This window comes from Centroberyx affinis, unplaced genomic scaffold, assembly GCF_046629955.1.
Source record: "Centroberyx affinis isolate AG114_WGS23_722 - 3 ecotype Tasmania unplaced genomic scaffold, CSIRO-AGI_Caff_v1 ptg002578l_1, whole genome shotgun sequence".
Taxonomy (NCBI): Eukaryota; Metazoa; Chordata; class Actinopteri; order Beryciformes; family Berycidae; genus Centroberyx; species Centroberyx affinis.
The window spans coordinates 1-2,189 of record NW_027280784.1 but is presented as its reverse complement, the minus strand read 5'-3'; the positions used below and the strand labels follow the sequence as shown (position 1 = coordinate 2,189).

The 2,189-nt window shown below is 52.4% G+C and overlaps 1 protein-coding gene across 1 annotated transcript; it reads right to left on the bottom strand.

Moving 5' to 3' along the window:
- Positions 1-261: 261 nt before the first annotated feature.
- On the bottom strand, positions 262-1,802 carry LOC139656909 (BBSome complex member BBS1-like; the record flags this gene model as incomplete). Its single annotated transcript, XM_071534550.1, has 2 exons — positions 262-1,092; positions 1,657-1,802. Coding segments are annotated over 2 exons (977 nt in total), but the record flags the coding sequence as incomplete, so codon positions are not given.
- Positions 1,803-2,189: the final 387 nt, after the last annotated feature.

Sequence of the window (2,189 nt, the reverse complement as noted above, 5' to 3'; positions counted from 1 at the left end):
TGCTCAGCTGTGACTTTTCACTGACGGGGGAAACGCATTTCATTCTGACTCTTCAGTTGTCCGGGTCCTGCAGGTCAACGGCTGCAAGGAATCCCAGCAGTCTTTGGGATAAATGATGTTTTCCTCCCATATCAGACCGGTCCCTCTGGTCCCAAAAGTTGTTAACGTTCAGTAGCATCTGTGCATGTGATGCTCCTTGACATCTGGTGATGAACAGCATGTCTGGTGGCAAAATGACACCAGGTGTTAATCCTAAGCGTCTCAGTTGAGCGCCAGTCCCTCGCTGACGGGCATGTTGATGTGTGCGGTGAGCAGCGGGGCGCTCTTCCCCTCGTGCAGAACGAACACCTTGATGATGTCAGAGATGCCCTTGTCGCTCGTGCACTCCACGAACGTCTCCACGGGGTAGACGAGTCCGGGGACCAGCAGCGGGATCCTCATGTACGGGTTCCTCATCCTGTACAGGTTCTCGTCGTACAGGAAGCTGACGGCGAGGTTCATGACGGGCCGGCAGGCCGCCGTGTTCTGGACGTTCAGGGTGAGCTTGAAGGACGGGCCGAGGCCCTGGACCACGGCGTTCATCTTGAGCGGCTCGGTCGGGCTGGCGGACACGGGCGACAGGCTGGACTCCAGAGCTTTGACGTAGGCTTTGGCCGCCGCCAGCCGCAGGCGGCTCAGGTCCATCTGGAAGGCCCGGTGCATGGCCACGCCGCTCTCGCGCTCCCTCAGCGTCTGGTCCACGTACAGCTTGGTCTTCTTGGGCACGTTGAGGCGGACGCTCTGGGCCAGCGGCGGGCCGGGCGCGGCGTCCCTGTCGTCGAAGGCGGCCGTCCTCTTCAGGATCTTCACCATCAGGCCGCCTCCCTTGGTGGTCATGAGCAGGGTGCCGTCCTCGCGCCCGTACCGGCCGAAGCAGACGCTGCTCACCACGTCCGGCGTCTTGATGACGCTGAGCAGGTTCTTGTCCCGGTACAGGTGGACCTCGCAGTTGGCCAGGCCCACCAGGACGGCCTGGAAGCCCCTGGTGGGCAGATCCATGGCCGCCATGGTGGTGATGGGAGCGGGGAGGATCGCCTTCCACAGCTTCTTCCCCTGAAAAACCAGAAGAGACACAACGTCCGTTCACCTTCTGTTTTATAGATTGTTCTAATGGGCTTTTTTTTTCTTCCTTTATTTGACGTCACAGTGAAGACAGACAGGAAGAGAGAGAGGGAGAGAGAGAGAGAGGGAGAGAGAGAGGGAGAGAGAGAGGAGAGAGAGAGGGAGAGAGAGAGGGAGAGAGAGAGGGAGAGAGAGAGGGAGAGAGAGAGAGAGGGAGAGAGAGAGGGAGAGAGAGAGGGAGAGAGAGAGGGAGAGAGAGAGGGAGAGCGTGTGACAAAGGGTTTTTCTACTAATGCTAGTGTCAGTTCTTGTGCTGCAGCACTAAAACTGCTCTTATTGATTTACTTGGAAATTATTAGAGCAGTACACCTAAAAGTTTGTTTTTGTGGAAATTTTGCTGTCATGGGATATTGTTTTATTTTACATCTTTGCTGGCAGCGGTGAGGAAACATTCACTCAGTTCTCCTGTGCCAGGGGTTTCTCAGAGACTGATGATGGACTGGGTTTTGGTCAGCAGGTCTTCCTCCTCCACAGGACCGGAGCTGTGTTTGTTACCTTCTGTGTGAAGCCCTGCAGGCTCTCGTCGGCGCAGCCCACCACCACGTTCTTCCCCATCCGGACCAGGCCGACCGGGTGGGAGGAAAGCTCGATGCAGTACTTCGGTTTGGCCGATTCCCTGCAAAGGAGGAGGATCACACTTCCTCGGGTTAAAAGTTCTTTTGGAGTCAGAAAAATGACTCAGGAACCCCGAGCGGAGTTCAGGCTTGTAACAACACATTATGTAATAACTCGACAAAATGTAATAAATTTTCACTTCATTATGTAACAACACCCGCATTTTGTAATAATCTGCCGCATTTTGTAATACACAGCCTGAACGCAATATGTAATAAATGTCCCCGCATTTTGTAATAAATTATTACATATTGCGGTAGTTATTACAAAATGCGGGAGATGTACTTTTTTTTTTTTTATGAAAATGTAATAATATGGTGCATTATGTAATAACCAACCAAAATGGATGTCTTCATTCATAAAAATCGTTATAACATTATAACAATGTTTATTTTATGCATTCTAGCAAGAAT